We start from the raw sequence: 21,976 nt of genomic DNA on the forward strand, positions 1-21,976 counted from the left end.
TAATTACTCAATTACAGAGAACTAAATACGACAAACAACCTTGAATATAACTATCAGCTTAGGGCAGTCAATAATCAACAGTCATACACATGCTGCCCAGTGTCATTTCAACTGACATTTGATAAACAAATCAGTTCAGTGGTAAAAGGTTGTTTCTTTTTTTCGGTAGATCCTCTTTCCTGAGGGTATAGACGCTGGTATTACTGCATTAAAATCTTCTAGACTAGATGACTGCAACTGACTATACTCAGGTTTTCTGAAATCCTTTGTATATTTCCTGCAGTTGCTGCAAGGTACTAATGGACGCAAGAAAAACGGGGAAAAAGGTTATAAGAACTTTTTATCATGTCTGTGAAGCCAGGCAGTGGTTGTCCTCTGAATGCGTACAGTACAGAACTACTCTTCTGTTACTGTGACACAGGTTTTCCTAGAAATCAACAGTGTATACTGTGTACCTCAATTGAGGTCAGTGGGTAAGCTGCATTGGGGCTTTTGTTCCATAGCACTGGAATAAAAACACCTTTTATCACCAGTGTTTTCATTCCAGCTACACATTTATGAACTACCTTAAAACATTTGGGGTTTTTTTTTTTTTTTTTTTTGTTTGCATTTGAGAGTTTTATTGTTTTAATTAAATGGTTTTAATTATATAATCAATCTTGCATGTTTTCTTAAAAGTCAGCTTTGTTAGCTTAGTCAAAAAAATCTAGGCAACGATTTAAATCTGCTCTGTAGGTACATTTGATTTGATTTGATTTGCCATACTCATGAAAGTCTTTTCAAGACTGTGTATGACTGACATTACCTGTATTATTCTCTTGCTATGCTTAGCCAATTTATTAGGTACACACAGTTAAAGTTAATTCAGTCTAATACAGCAGCCTAGCTTTACATCCAAAACCTTGTTAAAGGTTGTGATATTGAGCTTGAATTTATGTCACAATTTTAAACAAATAATCATGTGAAAGCATAATCGAAACCTTCCCAAACCAGTTTCTATATCCAGATAGTCTTTGTTGCAAGGTTTTGTGTTGGATTGCCTTAGTTTTTTTTCCACGATTAAATGGAAACCATCCACATTTTTGCACCCAGACAGTTCAAAACAGTGCCATGCTAGTTATGTGCATAACACAGACTAATGACGGCTGTATTCATCACCACTTTGAGTTAAGTAACATGTAGTTCCCCTATCTGATTTTGATGGTTCAAGTCTAATTTCAGTTTGACTCATCAAAACCAGAACTTTAAATGCTAACTAATACTACAACTGACATTTTTGTTGTTTTTAGTTTTTTGTTTTTTTTCCAGGGTTTTAGTGTATTTGTGCTCCTTTTTTTTTTTCAAAGACACTCTGAATCTTGCACTTAGAGATCTGATTTGTCCCACTTTTATTTGTGGTATTAAACCTGAAACAAACTTGTGGCAGCGGGACCTCAGCCTTTACAGTCATTTTGACTTCGTGCATCATTCTGCTCCTCACAGAGGAAGCTACGAGCATCCTGGTGAACTGTCGTATGTAAAATCTTGGACAAAACCAGTTTGGGGTTTTTTTTTTCTTTGGGGGGGGGGGGGGGTTGTTCCCATTTCTCTGTAGAGAAATACTCATTTAGCACCCTGAAGAGCCAGAACTAAAAGATTTATATTTATTCTGCTCAAATTTGCAGCTCTTGTTTTGCACATTATTACAGAAACGACACCACTGAGTATGCCATTAGTCAGTGTCTTTCATTTTTATGTGCTTATTTTTGCAAATGCTTGTGAAATGTGGTGTCTTCTTTACTTCTCTTTTGCACATGACAGACTTAAGAAACATTGAGGCTATTGAAGTTTTTGAGATATTTCCAGGCAGAAAAACATTTTTGTGTCACTCGTTTTGCATAACTATTAAAATCAGTCAAACACACAAACATCCTAGTGACATATTGCACATCTGCTTTATGCCTTGAAACACCTGAATTAGCAGAAACATTTGCATTTGCAAGTGTATGCATGCACTTCCTCTGCATGCTGTTCTCTGGTTGCTACATCTAACGGTGCTCTGCACACATTTAATAATTAAACACTATACAAGAACACACCTTGTGCTCACTTTCCATTGCACAGTTGTGTGCATGTTTTCTCAGTGTCTGCTTTTTGTTTGTGTTTCTTTGCAGCCATCAAGGAGAAACACAGCGACTGGACAGAGTTCCTTATTCAGGACCTGACGGGTGCCAGAACGGCACCGGCCAACCTACTGGAAGGGGTGAGTGTGTGTTTACACAGACAATGACACACAAGAGAAGCACAATGACACACTAACCCTAACCCTATACTTTCTACAATTTAATTTTTTTTCCCAAATTTAAGTAAAAATGTAATGATCCCTAATATGGTTATTTCAGGCCCTACCCACCTTTCTGTACAAATCTTTAGTTTAAAAGTCAAACTCAGATGAAAGAACAGGCTTAAAGGCAGATGGAGATTGGAGATAAAATAGAGATACAGAGATAGTTAAATAAGGATTATTTTGCTCTCTGAATCATAAGAAGCAAGTGGTGGAGTCCAAGAGTAAAAATATGAAGTTTAAAATGAAAATAACGGTTGATTATGTTTTGTGACAGAATAGAAATAAGCTGTGAGAGTGTGGAGCATGTTTGCATTCTGCACCTGCAAGACTGATATAAAGCAGAGGCCAAACATAGGAACATAAGTTCAGATCCTGCTAGATCCTGCTTTGCAAGTGTAAAAGATTGGGGAGAAGTCATTAATAATTCAAGATGTTCAATAAAATTTGCAGGTATTTCTGGAGTGATGGCAGCATTACTGCAGACAAGAGAAAATTTAAGCTCTTTCTACATATGAGGGTTTTCTTTCTTTATGTGCACATGTACACGGACATTTAGTTAAAATCATCGAAAGTCGGCTACTTAATTAGCTGATTGTGTTTATTTGTTTATCTCCATCAAGTTAAAAAAAAATAACCTAAAACCTCCCCACCCACCACGTTTTCCAAGACATGATCTGACATATTAATCAGCATACATCATTTTTATGTGAGGTCTAAATAGATTTCCCAAAATCTCAAATTATTGTCTTGAGCTGAAGAAAGCAAAGTGAATGCACCTCCCAGCAACATAAAAGCAAAGCATTTCATTCCATTCAATTCAATAGAAACACTTTAAAAAAAAACTTGCACCCTCTCTAACACTTTGTCAAAGCAGGTAAATTAAAGTTTTTTGGCAAGTTTTGAGATTTGTATCCTAATTAACACTCAATAACAAGTTCTTGTTGTACTTCTTGACATCTGTGAGAGCAGGATAATTAGCAGGTCTGGATGCCGGTGTGATCATCTAAACCTAAAACTGTTTCGTTTTCAAGCTCAACATCCTGTTTAGATACCTCTCTCCTTTTTTCTCATCTTAATCTAAGGATAACACACAAACTCCTTCCACTGAGGTTTAATTTGATCATTAAGCTAGCCTTTATAGCATCTCTGTGACCAGTGTGTTTTATTTTAATTTTATTTAATAAGTGAAAACTCTTCTCTGTCCATCCCCTTTAGCCTCTACGAGGCAAGAACACGGTTGATCTGATTGTTGACGGATCGGTGTTGGAGCTTCAGGACCTTTTAGACCCTTACCTTTACTGGCCTGTACGAGTCATCCAGAACGTTGGAGGGAGGCTCCGCCTGCGGTATGCTGGCCTCTCTGAAGAGTACCACGATCATGACACATGGCTGTTCTATCTGGACGTCAGGCTCCGGCCCCTCGGCTGGGCCCAGGAAAACTGCCTGACCTTAGAACAGCCAACAGGTGAGAGTCTAATAAGTTTGCACTTTTTCACCTTTTACATTTTTATCTACAAGTAAATTATAACTTCCAGATACCAATTAATTATACTCATTGTTTTTGTTTTGTTTTTTGTTTTGGGGCATTTCTTCTCATCACAAATTATTATATTATCTATGCTGTGTGTCCTTGTTATTGTCTTGGTTAATACTTTGCTTCATAAAATGTCTTTAGAAAATGGGCTTGAACTACCTAAAGCTATTTAAAACATAAGATGTAAAGGTTCATGCTGACAAGGCAGTATGCTGGGTTTAAATGTTCAACCACCTGCTCGGAAATTAGGAGACAAGTTAATCCTTAAACGTTTAATATTTAAATCATCAAACAGTTTATACGTTTTTTGTAAAGACAAAGTCTACAACTGTTGTCTAACGGTTGACTTTGTGTGTCTGTGTTTTTAAATTGAAGAAAAAAGTTGTTGAATTAAGAAAAAAAGAATCTCATGTCTGTCGCGCAGAGCTCAGGTCTACGAAGAGCACCTCCGACTGGCAGCAGGCTCTAGAGGATGCTCAGCTCGATGGACAGAAGAATCCATTACCTCTGGAGGTGTTCAAGGTGAGTCTCCGTGACCTGCAGTAAGATCAGGTCAAGGTGAACTATGGCTAATTTATGATATAAGGAAAGAATAGGAACTCCTCATTTTACATCTCCAGGAAGTTTTCTTACTTGGTACCAATTACAGGAAAAAAGACATGCCCTTGAAAGCCAATTAAATCTCAATAATTGTGTATTCAGTCATCCATTTATTCAACTGTTATTAAAAATCTGTGGAACTTTAACATTTTCATGTTCAACTGACCCCCCCTGCACCGAATAAAGCATTTAGTAGGAGGACGGGTGGATTAATTGGAACTGCAGCAGCTGAACTCTCTTCTTTCCACCACATCATTTGAATATTTTTCATCTCCATTCACAAAAATATTTAAGGAATAATTTACTTTCAAGATGAAAAGCCAGAACAAATTATGATCAAACCAATCCAACTTATTCAAGGTCAAGAGCTTTAGTGTTAAACTGTGCTTTTAATATGAGTCAATGCAGAAAGGAAGTCTAATTTATTAGCAGGGAAGATTCTTTGCATTCCTCTGTTTATGAGTGTAGCTGGAATGATTTTGTGTTGGATGACGTCCTCCTAATGCTGTGCTTGAGCACCTGCTGCATAGACACAGATGACTGCAGCTAATGTTAGGTTTTGATAGAGCTCTGCACAAGTAAGAGGGTGCAGAAACTGAAATGAATCCAATACGGACATAACAGATGAGTAAAAGTGTGAAAGAAAAATCTTAGAAATAAGAGATTTAAATTACCAAAGCAGCCCACATGACACGGTCCTACCAACCGGAAAGGCTGGAATAAATAGAAGCCTGCTCACTTTCAGTGAATAAGCGTAGTAAAGGCAAAAAGTCACAGCATTACCTAAAACCTTCTTACATAATACAGTTTATTGTGTGTCATCACATACAACAGAAAACACACCCTTCAAAGAAGGTCTGAGTGTGTTTTCTTGTGAAACCAAGAAAGTACCGTGTGATACAGGATGTACTGATTACACTTTGAGTCAGTTGGAATAGAGAAGGTAAAAAAAACAAAGAAATACAGGAAACACAACCTTATCAACACCAAATTGAATGTAAAAAAAAAGGTGTCATGGTGCTAGAAAAACAATGTGCGAGGCAAATTAATTCATCATAATGATCGCCAGCAGCATGAATTAAGCCTCGCAGAGTGCTTCATTCATTATAGGGCCACCCAGCTGGGTCTGAATGACCTACATGGACTTGTGTGTGTGTGTGTGTGTGTGTGTGTGTGTGTGTGTGTGTGTGTGTGTGTGTGTGTGTGTGTGTGTGTGTGTGTGTGTGTGTGTGATCAAAAGTGGAGCACATTTGTCTAAAAATCTTGACTTTACTGTGTCAGGACCATGTAGACCTGCCCAAGCACTCCTTCAAGATGGGTATGAAGCTGGAGATGGTTTCTCCATGGGAGCAGCTCCAGATCTGCCCTGTTTCTGTCACAAAGGTGAGTCACACAGAAAGGCTCTGAGAACAATGGCTTATCTAAAAAAAAACAAAACGGAGCATTCGTCAGCTTCTGTTATTAGTGAAGCATTGGATTTTTTAAATGTTTTTCCATGGACGAGGCCTTCCTCTGCACCACTGGAATCAACTGGAATGTTTCTTAGACATGAATTTGGGTTTTTTCTTCCTTTTTACACATTAATTAAAAATATTAATTGATTTTTAAACAGTAAAACTACCATTTGCACATTATTCTAACTATGTAATACCGTTTTTTTATGTATTTTATTAAATTGTTCCATGATGAACACATTTCTTCCTAATTTACTAAACACAAAGAAAAGCATCGTGCAGGGGGAAAGGAAAGCAGCTTATATGGGACATACTGTGCTCAATGTTATGATTTTAAATTTTATAATTAGTTGGCCTTTATTGTTTCACAGGGTAGATCCAGCGGCTTAAAACACTGGCAGACTAGTGTGGCACAAGAATAATTGTACATTACCAAGGATGCCTTCATACTTGAAATCTTTTTTCTTTTAATTTGCTCTGTCTAAGCATTTAAAAGATAGAGAGTAAATTTGTCGTCTATAATCTCTTTTACACGTGTGTTGAAATCATTGTGTTAGGAAGAGATTAAATGCTCTCCCTCTGTTTACTCTTCAGGTCTACAATGAGTTCTACTTCCAGGTGATGTTGGATGACCTCTCTGCTGAAGCCAAGCCACACTTTGTGGTGTGTCATGCCAACTCGCCTGGCATCCTGCCTGTGCAGTGGTGTATGAAGAACGGCGTGGGTCTGGAGAGGCCTCGGGCCTACGAGGGCCAGGACTTTGACTGGGCTGACTACCTGAAGCAGAGCGGGACAGAAGCAGCTCCTGACGCCTGCTTTCCTGATGTAAGCATGGGGTGAAGAGATGTAAACTGGGACACTCCTGATGTTTCAGCCTATGTTTTGATGGGAGCGTGTTTAGTACAGAGGAAGCTGCTTTTCAGTAGGGTTCCTGCAAACATTTTAAAACCAAATTGAAGACCGAAACAACACAACACTTCAGGATAGCATAGTAGCAGCAGAGACACAATTGGTGCTGCTTTATGGTTTTATTCAAGTGTCATCTGCTTTAAATCCCACTGTCCCAACAAGCTCAGAGGTTTTTAACACTTCTTGTAAGTTGCGATCTGAAGTGCAAAGCCATTGCCTGCACTTTCACTGCTGTAATTGTCTTTACCCCCACTATGTCCCACTGTCCCAATCACACGACAACGTTTGGGAACAGAAGAAGCTTGCACCAATGAGCACCAGGCAGAAAATGCATGAAATGATCGAGAGCAGTGTCTGCCACTTTATTCTGTTCTGGTGAAGTTTAAAAAGCAAAAACGACACCAGCAACACAGACAAAACTATATTTGCATTTGGATGATGCATGCAAAACATTCTGTACTTTCAATTCTTTCCCATTTATATCACTTTTAAAACTTGTTTTTGAATATTTATTTATGTTAGTACACTGTGAAAACAGCAGAAACACTCAAAGAATGAGCTGCGTTTTATCAGTGTTTTATTCTTTTTCAGGTTTACATAAAAGTTGACACTCTACAGTGAGACACATATTGTAAACAGGAACTTGTTAGACCCATCTGACACTGTGTTACATGCAATGAGCCTACAAAATCCCTGTTACAGCACCTTGTTTGAAGTCCTTCAAGTGGAAAATAAGGGTTAAATCAGTTTGAAGGTCTTGTAATCTGAACCTGGCTTCAGGTTACCTCAGGTTAGATCCCTGCTCTGAATGTAAAATAAGCCCTCTCTCTCCTCCCCTCGTGTGTGTGCGTTCAGACATGGCAGAGCAGAGACTTTGCCAAGGACATGTGGCTGGAGGCAGTGAACCCTCACCGACCGGCTGAGGTGTGTGTGGCTCAGGTCACACAGGTCAGAGGACGCCTGCTGTGGCTCCGACTGGAAGGTACATACGTTTGTGTGTGAGTGTGTGCGTGCAGTGAGGATTAAGTGTCAGGGACTCCTGCTGTGTCCCAGAGTGAAGATGGGGTAGAGAAAAAAACAGCAGTTTGTATATGTGTGACAGTTTCCTCACCCCTGCTTTCCCTCCGCTGTCTGCCCATCTCCAGGTGTGCCAAAGCCTCTGTCAGAGTGCATCGTGGATGTCGAGTCCATGGACATCTTCCCTGTCGGCTGGTGCGAGGCCAACGCTTACCCTCTGACCCCTCCAATCAAACCTGTCTGTACGTACACACACAAATATACACAAATGTAAATTTGCCATGCAGTGACAGCTTAACACAAAGTCTCATTGATTCGTTCTGCAGGCCAGAAGCAGAAGAAGATAGCAGTGGTCCAGCCAGAGAAACAGTAAGAAGCACAACATTAAACAAACTGAAAGTAAAACTGACTTTAGACTTTGTCTCAAAGACAGGCACAGTATCCGCGTTTTACATTCTTTTAATGGGTGACTCATCTGCTTGCATGGAAGTTTCCAAGAAAATGACCCTATTTCTTAGTTGATCTATCACCCTCTAAGACTACTTTCAAATAGAAATACCACATAGAGTTACATTTTTATGTTATTGTCCAGATTAGGGTGCAGAAGTATGGTGAAGCAGGGTGTGATTTATTTTTGGGGAGGGGAGGCTTTGCACACTCATGAAGTCTGGTTCAAAAGGTGGGACAACTAGACAATCGCTATGATATCAGTAGCCGTGCCCATCTTTGATATACAGTCTATGTTTTGAAGACGCGTGCTAGTATTTTTGGGGGACATTTTATGCTAATATTCAGATGGCCAAGAGTCCTCCTTCCCCCTAATAGTTAACTAATAGATACAGTGTCTATTATAGGAATTATGCACAACCTATATTTAAAAAAAGACAAGACTTGGTTACGTTTTGCTGTATTTCAAAGTGCTCCAAAAGGAAACTATGAAGGTTTTCCTACCCTTATTTATCAAACTGATCTGGCGGCCTCCATTTTCTCCTTGTATGCCTATTCCTCACTCATTAAACCTGCTCCTGAACATGTTTTTCAAGTGTTGGAAAACAGTTCAGTTGCAGCTAAAAGTGAAACACTGGCTGCATGTCTCTGTAACCCGAAGACCGCTGTTATTGGTTTAATTTCATTGTGGTCAGAAAAATGGTATCATTTGTGGGTTTTTGGTTTCTGTCCTTTACCTGAAAGCCAAAAAAGATAAAAAATAAAAAAAAATAAAAAATCAGTACATGTTTCTTCAGAGTAACCCTGAAGGTTTTTCTTTCTCTGTGTCACTCAAACCCGTTAATTGAAACTGTGGCTTTTTTAGGGCAGAAATTGCTTTCCTGGGGCACTGATTGATTTTTGTAGACGAATGGCATGTTATACTGTTTACTTGCGGGAGCAAGAGCGAGGGCGGCGGTCAGAGAGCAGGAGAAATATGAGGTCTTCCGCAGCACTTTGTCAGCTCTCTCGTCTAACCACTAATCCCATTTCATACCTTTAGGAGAATCCTTTCATCGGTATCACTACATACACCCGCCTTCCAACACTCCTGTTTCTAATTCTGAAGCTGAAAGCGGTCGCTGTTGTGCCGATTGATTGAGTGAATTGACTTCTGTTTGCCGTTTGATTAGATCCCTTGGATAATTTTATTGATCAGCCTGACTGGATTGATTGTGTTTTTCCACAGGTTGGCTCGTTCCCAGCCTGTCGAGGCGAGTCCTGTCAACCACTGCCAGCCTGCCGCCTTGGATCCAGGTAATCAAAAGCCACGTTACACATGATATATCTGTGGTGATTAATGCTAATGAGCCGCTGTGGCGAGGATTAAAGGAAATCCCCGCTCTTTCTCCACTCTTAAGTCAATCTGGATTTACACACTGATATACCTACTGTGCTCTGATGTGCTTTCCTCTGTTTCACTCAGTTCCACTTCAACACTTTAGTAAATTTTATTTACAAGTTGCTGAGTTTGAAAACAATGTGATGGAAAATGTGTGTCCTGTCACAGGTTCAGTCAGAGATGTTACTAAAGGAAGTTGAATTAATTTTCTCCATCGTCTCTATATTTCATGCCATAAAGTTAAATACGGACTGTTTGATCTAAGCAGTTCTACCTTCTATATATACTTCATGTTAAAAGCTATCAGTGGCTCCAACTAGCAAAATTATATTACAACCTGTTGGCACTGTAAGGGATTTCCCCACTAGTTTGACGTATGAGAGTCCCTTCATGGCTGCTTTCCAGTGAAACGCATTACAGTTAAATTTAAGTTGTCACACGTAGAGTGAAGAAGAAGAGGAAGGAGAAACTCATAAGACAAAACTGAGGTTATATTTGTATTTGTTTCTAAAATGTTTAACCAGATACCAACTCTGGATGGTATTACCTGACCTGCACTAACACTGTGAGGAGCCTTTTTTTAACCAGGATATGTCCTTCAGTGCACACATTAACCAAATGCGTTTGACTGCTTTCTTTCAGCTCATTATTGCTTAATGTAGAAACATCCTGTCTCAGAATCACGCTGAAAAAACAGTTCACGCATTTGTTACTTTCAGGCAGGAATATTGTAATTAATTATCACCTAAAAGCTCCCTGAAAAGCCTTCAGAAGTACTGAGTACTGACAGGAACTACAAAGAGGGCTCGTATTTCTTCCATGTTAGCTTGTCTTCATCGGCTCCCTGATAAATACAGAACTGAATCTAGAATCTCAATCACATAAAAAGTCCTGAGTGATAAGGCTTCTTCGTATCTTAAACATCTTGTAGTACCACATAGAGCACTTGGTTCTCAGACTGCAGGCTTGCTTGTGGTTCCTAGAGTTACTAATAGTTATAGCTGTCACCAAATGCTGCTCACAGGGGATCATCTGGTACTCTAATATTGTAGGTCTTTACCTTACAATATAAAGCACCTTGAAACATGAGATTATGCTTCTTTAAGGTGTTTTTTCTTTCCTCGGTTGGATGATAAAAACTGTTCCATACTCAGAGTTGGTGACATCATCATTTGAAACACGTCTACCCAACGAGCGGGGTCGAAAATTCACCCCGGAGGAGCGCTTTCAATCTAGCTCAGTTCACAGGAAAACTAGTCACCCTGAGGACACAAGCAGGGAATTCATCCAGACGTTGTTATTGGCTCTAGTTAAAATCTGTGTTTTAACATGCATGGTGTTAATGAGTTACTGGTAACAGTAAACTACTTGAGACGTCAGTCAGCAATGACAGAAATACATCCTGAAGTAACCACTAAATTATGCATGTAGTCCATAAATCATCATGCTTGTTCTCAGATACATGACTGTCCATTATCAGCTGGTAATGATTAACAAGCATTGGCATCAATATGCTTATTTGTTCTCATTTACTGTATGAGAGCCACATTTTTACTTTATCAACTACTCCTATTTGTTATCGTTGGTTGGAGCTACACGAATTTCCTTTTATTGTTTGTCTTCCTTTTTCCCCGAAGTCAAAAGGGGAAAAATCTTTTTTATAAAAAGACCTCCCTTCTCACACTAATACGGTTTTACATGTTAAGTAAATCAGTTTGTCTCTTTGATAAATTAATTACAGTAATCCCACAAAGAGAGATGCATTTTTAGCCTCTTCTGTTGTGGTTTTAACTGAATCGGTAATGTTAAAGAAATGTTTAACTCTACTTGAAAAAGCAAAAAGCAGCACAAGATGCAACCTGCGCCTGTGTTTTACACTCAATAAGTTTCATTTCCTCCTCAGTAAACATATTTTTTTCTCTCTCTCTCTTATAAAACCATATTCTAGATACGCACATGTAAAGAATGCTGTTACACAGGAAATCCCTATTTATCTCTAATGCATTAGAGAGCCGGAGCGTTTCTGTTCTACCCGCTGTTATTGTAGCTGCCCTGGGAGTGTATGTGTATGATGGGCTTTTTATCAGCTGGAGCGAGAAGGCTACATCCACAAACAAAATCTTAGAGCCAGAACACAGCATTCTTTTGTGACCACATAAACTTTAATGTGCTTATAAAGCGAATCCTTAAAAATTACCTTTTCCTTTTTACAAATTGTCCTGTGACTCTAGTTTTCTTTTGCCTAACTTAAAGGGAATCTGCTCATTCCAGTTTCATGTTCTTTAATAAGAATAGCTGCGATTTTAAGTAATTTTTTAAAGATCCTTATTTATACCTCCATTCATACACCGTCTCAAACAAGCTGTTTTCTCTCCATTTAAGTATTTTTTCCTGATTGGCTGCCCCTCATAAACTGCACCTGTGCACCTGAGATGACCATATTAGGGATATCATCTCTATATGACATCACAGCAATTTAGAGCAGTCTGAACGCTGTGCTGTTAAGATATGTATCAGCTTTACATAACTAAACATAACACATAACAAAGCTCAGGATAAACTGTTTATTTAGGAATGAAAACTAAAGCACAGGCGGATATTTTCAGCCACATGTTCAACATCTCTAAAAAACTTAAAGCAGGTAATTTTTGTGAATTCAGATCTACCGTGCAATTGACAAATAAATGTGGGTGTGTTATTTTTCGTTTTCACTCGCCTCAGTGTCTGAAATAACTGAACTGAACTGGGGGTTTCCTCAACGCCATTGCGCCCTAAGGGAAATTCACCATGAAGCTGCGTCATTTCCAAATTTCAGTAAATGTAAAATATATGACCACGGCCAGCAGGATTGGAGCCAAAATTTAGAAAACAGTCAGGTAAAGTAGCTTTTTTTAAGAATGCCACTTAGCAATCTTTGGTGTATTTCTGGGTGCATTTCTGAAACCAAATAAACAGACATATCAGTAAATCTGAGAATAGATTTCATCAAAATACCACATCCTTCTCTCACATCCTCATTGTGTGGTTGGTTTTCTTTGGGAGCAGACACGTCCGTAAGCAACTTGTATGTTCAAGCACAAAAAGAGCAAAGGGGTGGGGGTGGGCTGAACTGGGCATTGTTTCGAGGAGAACCTTGTCCCTGGTTTAAAACCGCCCACTCGCTCATGCATATTCATCGCCATATCTAATTACTATTCGCCCCTGACAGTGCACCTCCAGGTGCAGACAGTTTTCAGGTGCTCCAGTAAGGCCAGAGTGCAGCATCGTTCATAGGACTTCGGGTCACATGAACAGGATGTACTCATGGCCCAGTTTGACTCTGCTCTCACCTATGTGCTGAAATGGTTAGTCACACGCTAATGATATACCAGAAAGTAGTAAGTAAGTAAAGAACACCACAACCATTCATTTACTTTCATTTACAAAGGAGCTTTCTGTTTTCTTCCTTTGTCTTTTTTCTGGTTCAGAGTGGAAGAAAAGCATTGAGAAACAAAACCAGTAAAAAGTTGTTGGGTCATTTCCTTATACTGCCAATGCTCAATCAAACCACAAGGAAGTGTTTTGAGAGAGGTTCAACATTTAGTTTAAATGTCGTTTCATTATGCAACTATAATATTGAAAAAAAAACAAACATCTGTTATTATAATACTTACATAATCCAAACATACATGCAGGTAATTTCCTTCACAAAAAAAATGAAGAATCACCAAGTCTGTCATTAACAATATTTTAACTAGTTTGTTTAAAGTGAGGTTTTCTGTCTATCAAATGGTCAGAAATAACAAGAAAATGCAGAACTGACAAACCTGTGGACAAATCATGCTTAAGGGCCTATTCCCGTCGTATTGAGCCAGGAAAAACCGTGACATCAATGTTAGCTTCTAAAATTGCATTTAAAGAGAAACTGAAGCCCTTAATACTGACTAACACCCTTGCATGGAAGTGACACACCAATTATTCAGTCAAACATCAAATGAGGTTTTGTATTTTAAGGAAACAAAACATGGGTTTGAAAGGAAGTTTGTAAACTCTGGTTCGGTGGATAGGGAAGACATTGGTTCACAGGAGTATCAAATATGAGCCGCTGTGTTTGGCCTGTCGAGTTTTGCCCATAATCCCGGTACAGGTGAGGAAGTACTACTTCATACCAACTTATCGCAAAGATTGCAGTACTAACTGGCAAACAGAGACATGAACATATTTCCTCTGTCTTTGCGTCATTGCACTGGTTACTGTAGAGTTTAGGATTAATCTTAAAATCCTTTTGTACACTTGCAGCTGCTTGCATGGGCTTGCCCCCCCCCCCCCCTCCCACCACCACCACCACCACCACCAAGTATCTAACATGTTATAGTGTTTAATACCCCACGCAGAATGCATTACGTAAGCTGTCTACCAGCTGGTAGTAGAGCCTCACTTAACAGTCTTTCATATGTCAACAAAAAAAGCACCTCTTCTCTTGAGCCTTTTACGTCTGCCTTTCTGTGAACATTGTAGGTTAGTTTAAATGATTTTACAGCTATATTTTAATTTCCATCGCTCCCTTACTGTCCCATAGTTCTGTTTTTTTTCCTAATTCTTTATTGATTGCTGTGCAGCACTTTGGTCAACATCTGTTGTGCTTAAATGCGCTATATAATTAACTTAACTGGATTATATAAGTGGCTTTAGTCCGCCTAGGCTTGCTGCTGACTCTGCAAGTTGATTTGCAACCATGGCCACACACAGAGAAACGTTTGTTCCTATTGGAGAATAATTTTCTTTCAACCTGACATTTTCCACCAGGAATAATGAGATGTTGTGACCCATGGCTACTTAAAAAAAATCCGAAAACTAAGTGTAATCTGTTTACTCTGAAAGCTTCATTGTACGCTTGTGCACTCTCTTCTGTTTCTCTTTGATTTTCCAAATGCGATGATGGTTTCAGTTTTGTCCAGAATATTTGTTTCAATGTTTTATTTATGGTTTCAAAATTTGTAAGAGATATTATTTGGACTATGCCAGTATTACATGTAGCATATTTATTTCCCAGAGTGGTGAACATCCATTTTTCCTTCTTTTCTTCTGTCCTAGGTTCAGCTAATGGAAGATACTGCTGCTCCAAGATTTTTGTCAACCACCGCTGTTTCTCAGGACCCTACCTCAACAAGGGACGCATCGCAGAGCTGCCGCAGGCTGTCGGACCTGGAAAATGCACACTGGTCCTCAAAGAGGTGGGCTGATGTCAAAAACAGGTGGGGACGAGGTTATAGAGAGGAGCAGGTTTAATCAAAGGGTTGCACACTTTCAAAGGGAGAGGTGGGCCAGCAGAAATTGACAGAGGGAGGAGGTAAGAGACGGAGGCCGAGACAGCGATGTCTTGTTAACCACCTGCCGTTTCCCAGCAGCACCTTCATTTTAATGTGAGGAGCTGTCAGTCGGCAGTGTTTACTGTTATACACCGCCACCACCATTTGGGAAAACAGCCTTTTAATTTCTCTAGAGACGGTGTGCGCTCGTGCACTTTGTGCAGGTGTGAGAATGTAGCTTTCTCCACAGTTTTTTGTGATCTGTATCTTTTCTTTCACTTTCACTTGGATCCTCATTCGTGTTTGTTCACTTTTGTCTTGAGTTGTTCACATCAAGCAGGAGTTTATTTGTCTTTTTCTTTGTTCTGTTTTTGCTTCCAGCTGCTGAGCATGCTGATCAACGCTGCCTACAAGCCTGGACGAGTCTTGAAGGAGCTGCAGGAGCTGGAGGATCAGAGTTGGGACTGCCAAGAGGAGACCCTCAAAGCCAAGTGAGGGGAAAGGAAAATACAAAACAAAAAATGGCAGGGGAACAACAATGAACATGTTCTTTTCTCATTTCATTTGCTCCACTCCTGTTTTGGTCATGGGCCATTGAATTTCATAATAAATCATCACTATCTTTCCTAAAAGGGCCCTGTGTCCCTCCCCCCTCCTCTCGTTTCCTGCGAGGCCATTTTCCCTGCCCCTCTTTGAATTTTTTATGTTGTTTTTTGTTGCTGCAGTGTTTGTGTAAGGTCTGCATTTTCATCCACTGCTGGCTGCACAGAGCCAAATTATTCCACAGCTTCAGGCTGCGTGCTCGGTGTTTTCTAATCGAAAACGGCCCCATTTTTTCCGTCTGAAACGAGAAAGAATCAGGCAGTCATGAGTCTGAGTGAGTCACCTGTGGTGGCGCAGAGCACAGTGATCACATTCACGCACGGGTGTTTTGACAACTCGCCAGAGGATTTACTTTTAATTTTCTGGGGCATCTACCACCCAAAGAGCCAATTTATTTCCGACTCCAAAGTGGAGAAGGTTCAGTACACAATTGAGTTCAATTAAGCAAGAGCAGAAACAAGTTGACAGAGAGTACATATTTCTCATTAATTGATGGATCTTGTTCCTGTTTGGTTGTAATTTTCTTCAGATTGTTACTTAAAATTGAGGTCCTGATGGAGCACATCTCAGGGTCACTGTGTGAATTAACTCACATGGCGTGTCATAATCATTACAGGGCTTTTTTAAATAACTTGGCATGATTTCATAGATTATATTAGTGTTTAAAAACATAAGAAAATACATTGTTAAGCAAAGTTTATATCACAAATGTTGCAGAATATCTGCAGCTTTTAAGCTATTGCAGATTTGCAGTTTTTATAGTTTTTTTTTTATTTTTCAGTTTTCAGTTGATAATCAGTAAAAATCAGACATTTTAAGGTGTTAATGTGGAGAATAGTTCCTTGTGGGCAGCAGTCTGTTCATTCCTATAAGTTCTAAGAGCAGAGTTAATGCTGATCCATAAAAATAAATTAGTAAGATAAACATAGTTAATAATTAAAAGTAACTGAATAAATTGAATTGACTGACTTAATATTAACTGATTTGACCGTAGTTGCTGACTGCTGGTGCATTATGTTAGTTTGAGAGTGTTAAAAACAAAAGAAAGAGAAAATCAATATTTTGTTTTTGTTTCGTTTCGTTTGCTTCTTCTGCTCCTTGACTACCACAAGCCGCGTTCTCCTTTCATTAGGACTGCCTCATGTAAGTGAAAATTGTATCTATGAAAATTATTATGAGTTAGACGGACACACTGCTCTGGAATTCCCCTCATCTAACCTCCCCTCAGAGCCAACAATGGGCTATAGTACCAGATAAACACGCATGTGTCTCATTTAACGATTAATGATTAAACAAAGAGATCAGATAAACTCTGCTGCATGTTTGGAACCTTTAAGTCATCCTGTCCTGTCAGAATTAACATATCAGCATTGCATTTTCTAAGGGTAAAATACTTAATTTAACTATTTTATTTTCTATTAGGGCTTTAACTTGATTTTGATTTTCCTTAACAGTTGCAAATTAAATGATTAGTCATTCAGTCTATGACATGAAAAATTCCTTTTCTGATTTCTGTAAGCACGTTTATGTTACAAAACAGAATGTATTGAAAGAAATTTATCGATACAACTAATTGAAATGTGACTTTGTTGATGTGTTTTGGTTTAGAATCAAACTAAACTGCTGTTTCACTAATGATTTATTATTGGATTTTAACCTATTAACCTCCAAAAAAAAGAAAGTAGCACAGACCAACATTAGTTTGCAGGTCATTATATTTTTTTCTTGCCAGCAGCTCCGCTCTCTTTGCCTGACCTTAGCCATTATGTGGGATATTGCCAAATTGACCCTTCATCTCACTCCGTTCTCCTGAATCGGCCTAATCAACCGAACAGTCTGAATTCATGTGGGCTGTCCTAAAACTGCCCGTTTTTCACATCCTTGCTGTGCAAGCAATCATCATTCACCTATGAGTGCTTTGATGGATCACAGATGGTTTAATTAGCCATTGTCCTCATAAATGAAAGTAATTATTCACTGACAATGTCCCTCTGTCTTTCCTTTCCTTCCTCCCACACCCAGATATAAAGGAAAAACGTATCGCTCCACCATACGGATTGTCCGCCTAGCAGACCAGATCCCAGATTTCTGCCGTAAAGTGTGTGTGAAACTACAGTGCTGCCCGAACCTCTTCAGCCCAATCCTCGTTACTGATAAGTGCCCAGAGAACTGCTCCGTCCAAACAAAAACCAAATACAGTGAGTCTCTGTAATTATACGCATCACTTCCTGCACCACAGCTATGAAGGAGACCCAAATCAAAGCTTGTGATGCTGCAGAGTGTATAATTGCCCTGGATGAGTGGCTAAGTTTTGTTTTGGGTGCATTGTTTTCAACATCTGCTATGCGTCCACAGCCTATTACTATGGGAAGAAGAGGAAGCTATCCAAGCCCACTGCAGGAGAGGAGACAGCAGAGGGAGAGCTGGCCAAGCCGACGCGCCGCAGAAAGAAGAGGAAAGCTATCTTTGTGCAGAAGAAAAGACGCTCCTCTGCTGTGGACTACACTCCCGCTGGCTCCCCGCAGGTTAGAAAACTACTTCTTCACTTCTTCCTCAGTCTTTTATTTTGTCTTTCATAACAAGTGTCCTGTGCACTCCTGCGCATGTGACAAGCAGCAGGTACACTCACAACAAAGTGCACAGTGTATAAATTATAAACAAAATCACGTGTGAATATAGAAAGTGCGGGGTAAAAGAGGAGCTGCTCATGCAGGTGCCTTATGCAGATATATCCACTGCTGGGCACAGAGTTATTTATTGTAGCTAAAAATAGCCACACATCTGGCACAGAAAGGTTGCAGTCAATCACATTATAGTTGTTAATTTAATATGCAGATGCCACAGAAGTACCGTCTTCAGGCATCAAGTCTGCATTTGTGTGAGCTTTAAAGCTTATTATATGACTACCTCACAGGTTAAGGCCTCAGTTAGCTTTAGCATATTAACACAGGGATAAGGTCAGTTTTCAGTGAAAGCGGGGCACGAGTTCATTCTCTAGTTTTAACAGCCAACACAGGCGTTGCATTCAGTGCATTATATAGTCGACCTTTGAACCATGAGGTCTGGGCTCCTCCTGGAATATTTTTATATGAAACTGTGCAAAGTATGGGAGTCTAACTAGACTGCCTCAAGTGGCCATAAGAGGAGCTACAGGTTTTTGTTTTGGTTTGGTTCAAGCCATCTTGAAATTTTTCAAGATGGCTGCAAAGTGGTGAGATTTGCTTCTTGAAAGGCTTTCTTTGGTTGTACTACAACATGGCGCCGTGGCAACAAGGAACGTTTGAGTCACCATAGCAATGAAAGAAAACAAGTACAAAAAGAAACATTCCACCTGAGACTGCTAACATCATCAGTTTCAACAAGACTCGTGCTTGCTGGATTAAGTGCAGAGTCGCAGAACTCTCACAGACTCTCATCATGCCTATCCTCGCTCTGGGTTTCATCTTGGGTTTTGTCATCACTAAATCTGTAAGAAAACTCATGCAGCGGTTCCTCAAAGAAGAAGACGAGGCAAGCAGAGATGAGGAAATCACTTCAGGACCTTCTGGTGCCGTTGTCCAGCAACATCCTCCTGATCCAACAACAATCAACAACCAGCAGAGAAACCAGAGCAGCTTTACGTTCAGCCTGAATATTGGGTTGAGCACAAATATTGGTCAGCCAATCACATTGGACTAAATAAACATGTGATGACTGTTATGCTCAATATTGTGTGATATATTTATCAATAACATCAGTAATTTGCAAAACTACTTTTCTGTTTTTAAAAGCTTTTCACAATTATCTGAGACATTTCTGTTGAATATTACTCCTCATGGCTTTTGCATGATGAAGTGACACAATACCATCGTTACATTTGTCACAGCAGAATGAAATGGCTGATTTAGATCAGTTTTTGTCCTGGTTAAACAGATTTAGAGTAAACAAAGAAAGGAGGTCTGACAAATATACATTCACTACGAACAGCACTTATTTTGAAGCCACTTATAATAAAGAGAGTGCCATAACTTTAATTTCAGAGGTTATGTGGACACCTATATGAGCTTCACAACATTTTGCACGTAGGCCGGGGCGTAACTCCCCGTCACTGGAGTCCTTCAAGAAACTTCTCAGAACTCTCGTATTAAGCAAAGCCTTTGACCTCTAGCCTCTTTTTGTTTATTTATACTCTTTTGTAAAGCGTCCTTGGGTTTCTTGAAAGGCGTTACACAAATCTAATTTATTAAGTATAACACAATACTACACACTCACAGTTTCAGAGCGTTACGGCTTCATTAAGTGCTTAATCCAGAGCACTGTACAAATGCCATAGTAATCTTATGTTATCGGTACAGGAAGAGTCTCAACTGGCATGACTTTTTTACTACAATCATGAGTGGAAAAGTAAAATATAATGTCCACAGCACAGCTGAAAGGTTCCTGCACCTCTGCTATGCATCAACACAGCTGAAAGAGGATTTGCTTACATGCTTCCTGTTTTGGGTTTTAATGGGCTCTTTCAGGGCAAGGATCTTTAGCATTTCTGAAAACTCGCATGGATTTCTATTCTGGATTCCTTGAGTGCCATACCTCCTTCTCACGTAATGTCTGTCGCCATTTAAATGTAAATATGATTATCTGGAGGCCACAGCCTAGAACAATGCTAAGCATGCAGCGCCTCAGCAGAGAGAGAGACAACTTTTGGATTTGCATCGATCAGGCGGCAATGGAGAAGCATTCTGACAGCCTTTGAGTCCTGAATTAATAGAAATTCCTGTGTCCTGTCAACAAAAGACAGTTTTATTATTCATTATGTCTTTTGTCATTTGTCACAAAGGATTTAAGACACATTTCTCACCATATTTGTTTTATGACTAAATGATCAGTGGTTATCACTCATATTAGAGGCCAGTCCAGCTGATATTTACAGAAATGGGAAAATCTACTTTTATTAAAAGTGTATATAAGCACTTAATCCGCCTTTTAATACGCCCACTGTGCAGTCTGGATGAATGAAACAATAGAACACACGCAGAACCTTTCACACCATAGAAAGCAAGTCAGGATTTGAATAAACTGTAATTATTTTAAAAGGCTCTGTTAATTTCAGTGTGCATGAATTTCAGGTCAGGAGGAGCATTTTCTGCACTTGTCTCTCTTCTTGCGCTCCCGCTCTGTTTATGAAAAACAAACTGTCACTCTGTGGCTAGAAAACATGAAGCAGAGTGGGGATAACATAATAATAAAAATTCATGAGGGTGAGATGTCCTTGTCACTGCTGCTGTGGTTAAAAAAAACAAAAACAAACATTTCAGAAAACTTTTAGTCACATTTTGTTTGTGTTACACCTTTTTGTGCAGGTTGAGTTATTTACAGGTGAATAAAGAGGTGCTATTACGAATAAATAGATTTTAGATAAATAGATTTATAAAGGTGATCACTTAAAATATTAACACATACTGTAGAATAGAAAGTAAAAAAGCAACATAAAAGTTAAAAGAAGGCCCTGAGAGATTTCAGTTTATGTGTCTTAATTTATATTCGTATACTACGTGTGAATATGCTGCAGACCACTATATGACAGGGATAAAAAGACAAAATCTGACCATTCATCTTCCGGTTAAATAAGGGGAGAATAGTTGATAAGATTATAATAAATAAATTATTATGACTGTTAAAGATGACCAAACACAACAGATTTAACATTAACAGTTCTGATGACGATAGGAAATTAAATATAAAATAAATACTGACCTGAAAGTCAGGCTGAAAGATAGATTAGTCTGGAAAAATATTAGACTTGTGCAACAACATAAATACATTTCAAGACATGTAACAACAGACTTCTGTACTAACACCGACAGTGATTACAGGAAATTATCGCATTCTTAAATCTTGGTTCTCTGCACTTGGGCAGTGTTGCTGAATGAGTTGTTAGCAGGAGGGCAGTACAGCCTGGCATGTTGGATAATAAAAGGCTGCATTAGTGTAGCTGTGGTGTTCGCACAATAAAATTTTGTGGCAAGCGCACCCCACTGTGCCTTTGAACCTGCAACTAAAATTAAATCTGTTTCTTCTGTTCTTCAGCTAACAGCAGGAGAAGTTTCCATTTCTTGCATCATAAATATGTCTCCCAGATTGCTGTCTGTGTCACTTTTAAACCACAGGAATATGTTTTTAACACCAGTGAATCAGCAGGTAGCATCTTCTATGTGACTGTATTATGATCAATTGACCTCAGCACTCTTTATTACAAGAAGACTTTTTAAATGTTGCAGATTCCTCCTTAAAATCGCTCAAAGTCCACAGTGAAACTCAACAAGCCAGTTTAGCAGGGAGTTAAGGTCTGCTTTACATCAAAGAAAGCCCAGATGGACAGATAATCCAGAATAAGTGGGAGAATTCTGGAAATAAAGTCAATAAATTCAACATATCCAA

At 39.2% G+C, this 21,976-nt stretch overlaps 1 protein-coding gene across 6 annotated transcripts in view; it reads left to right on the forward strand.

Moving 5' to 3' along the window:
* The window catches only part of sfmbt2 (Scm like with four mbt domains 2), a 57,395-nt gene that overhangs the window by 31,153 nt on the left and 4,266 nt on the right, over window positions 1-21,976 (forward strand). For all 6 annotated transcript variants that reach the window (XM_085137688.1, XM_085137692.1, XM_085137693.1 and 3 more), the window contains 13 exons: window positions 2,154-2,242; window positions 3,542-3,791; window positions 4,285-4,382; window positions 5,742-5,843; window positions 6,509-6,739; window positions 7,679-7,805; window positions 7,969-8,082; window positions 8,167-8,209; window positions 9,516-9,583; window positions 14,742-14,881; window positions 15,338-15,447; window positions 17,582-17,757; window positions 17,915-18,084. In XM_085137688.1, the coding sequence (XP_084993814.1) occupies window positions 2,154-2,242; window positions 3,542-3,791; window positions 4,285-4,382; window positions 5,742-5,843; window positions 6,509-6,739; window positions 7,679-7,805; window positions 7,969-8,082; window positions 8,167-8,209; window positions 9,516-9,583; window positions 14,742-14,881; window positions 15,338-15,447; window positions 17,582-17,757; window positions 17,915-18,084 (1,718 nt within the window). The remainder of the gene's footprint in view (window positions 1-2,153; window positions 2,243-3,541; window positions 3,792-4,284; window positions 4,383-5,741; window positions 5,844-6,508; window positions 6,740-7,678; window positions 7,806-7,968; window positions 8,083-8,166; window positions 8,210-9,515; window positions 9,584-14,741; window positions 14,882-15,337; window positions 15,448-17,581; window positions 17,758-17,914; window positions 18,085-21,976) is intronic.

The sequence above is a fragment of the Neolamprologus multifasciatus genome, chromosome 17 (assembly GCF_963576455.1).
Source record: "Neolamprologus multifasciatus chromosome 17, fNeoMul1.2, whole genome shotgun sequence".
NCBI classification, from domain to species: Eukaryota; Metazoa; Chordata; class Actinopteri; order Cichliformes; family Cichlidae; genus Neolamprologus; species Neolamprologus multifasciatus.